We start from the raw sequence: 1,088 nt of genomic DNA, 5'->3' as shown, positions 1-1,088 counted from the left end.
TCCCCCCCGCTCCCCCCGGCCCCCCCCCGCGCCTCCTCCTGCGCCGCGCCCGTCACCGACCCCGCAGGGACCCCGCGGCCCCCAGGGACACCCCGGGCCATTGGGGACGCCCTGGGGCATTTGGGGACCTCCCACAACCTCGGGAACCCTCCCCCTCCTTGGGACTTCTGGGGACACCCCACACCCACAGAGACACACCACGGCCTTTGGGGCCCCCCCGAACCCTCAGGGAGCCCCCACATCTGTCAGGGACCCCCAAACCCTCAGAGATCCCCTGTGGCCTTTGGGGACCCCCTCACCCTCAAGGACCTCCCCAAGCCCTCAGCCCCCAGGGACCCCCGGGTGTTTCAGGGACTCCCACATCCCACTGTGGGGTTGGGGTATGGGGTCTGTGTCATCATGGGGTTGGGGTGACCCTGGGATCGGGATTCAGGATTGGGGTCAGGGTTGGGGTTGGGGTTCTGGGTCAGGAGACACATTTGGGTGCCAGGTTGGATGTCCCCAATTGGAACCAAGTTGGGGTTGATGGTTTGGGGTCCAGAATGGCGTCCCAGGGTTGGGGTCCACAGGTGGGACGTGGGGTTCAGGGTGTAGGTCTGGGGGCCACGGGTGGGACACAGGGTGGGGGTTGGAGGTCAGGGGCCACTCGGGGGGCCCAGGGCTGGGGCCGAGGTGTGGGGTCACAGCAGGGTCCCAGCTGGGGTCAGCCCCTGCCCCGTACTCACATCCTGCGGCACCTGGATGAAGGCGAAGCTGTACTCGGTGGCCTGGGGCGGCAGCACCCGCGGCGAGAACGCCGGCGGCAGCGGGGCCAGGCGGGTCGGGGGCAGCGTCTCCTTCTGCAGGGACACCGGGGACGGGAGGGACAGCATGGGTTGGAGGGACACCACAGGGGACACCATGAGGGACACCACGGGGGACATCACGGAGGGACAGCAGGGGACTCCAGGGGGGAAACTGCGGGGAGAGGCAGGAGGGGATGGACAGGTGGTGGGACACAATGGGAACGGGTGGATGGGTGGATGGATGGATGGATGGATCCATGGATGGATGGGTGGGTGGGGGGGAGGATGGGGGGGTAGATGGAG

The 1,088-nt window shown here is 68.3% G+C and overlaps 1 protein-coding gene across 1 annotated transcript in view; it reads right to left on the bottom strand.

Annotated features, from left to right (window-relative positions):
* Positions 1-5: 5 nt before the first annotated feature.
* SND1 (staphylococcal nuclease and tudor domain containing 1) overlaps positions 6-1,088 on the bottom strand; it is a gene marked incomplete at its 3' end in the record, with an annotated part of 92,485 nt that continues 91,402 nt past the window's right edge. The window contains exons 23-24 of the mRNA XM_017739384.1: positions 726-839; positions 6-38 (exon numbers count right to left, since the gene is read on the bottom strand). Of these exons, the coding sequence (XP_017594873.1) occupies positions 6-38; positions 726-839 (147 nt within the window). The remainder of the gene's footprint in view (positions 39-725; positions 840-1,088) is intronic.

The sequence above is a fragment of the Corvus brachyrhynchos genome, unplaced genomic scaffold (genome assembly GCF_000691975.1).
Source record: "Corvus brachyrhynchos isolate BGI_N302 unplaced genomic scaffold, ASM69197v1 scaffold197, whole genome shotgun sequence".
In the NCBI taxonomy this organism is placed as follows: Eukaryota; Metazoa; Chordata; class Aves; order Passeriformes; family Corvidae; genus Corvus; species Corvus brachyrhynchos.
This window is presented reverse-complemented; position numbering and strand designations above follow the sequence as displayed.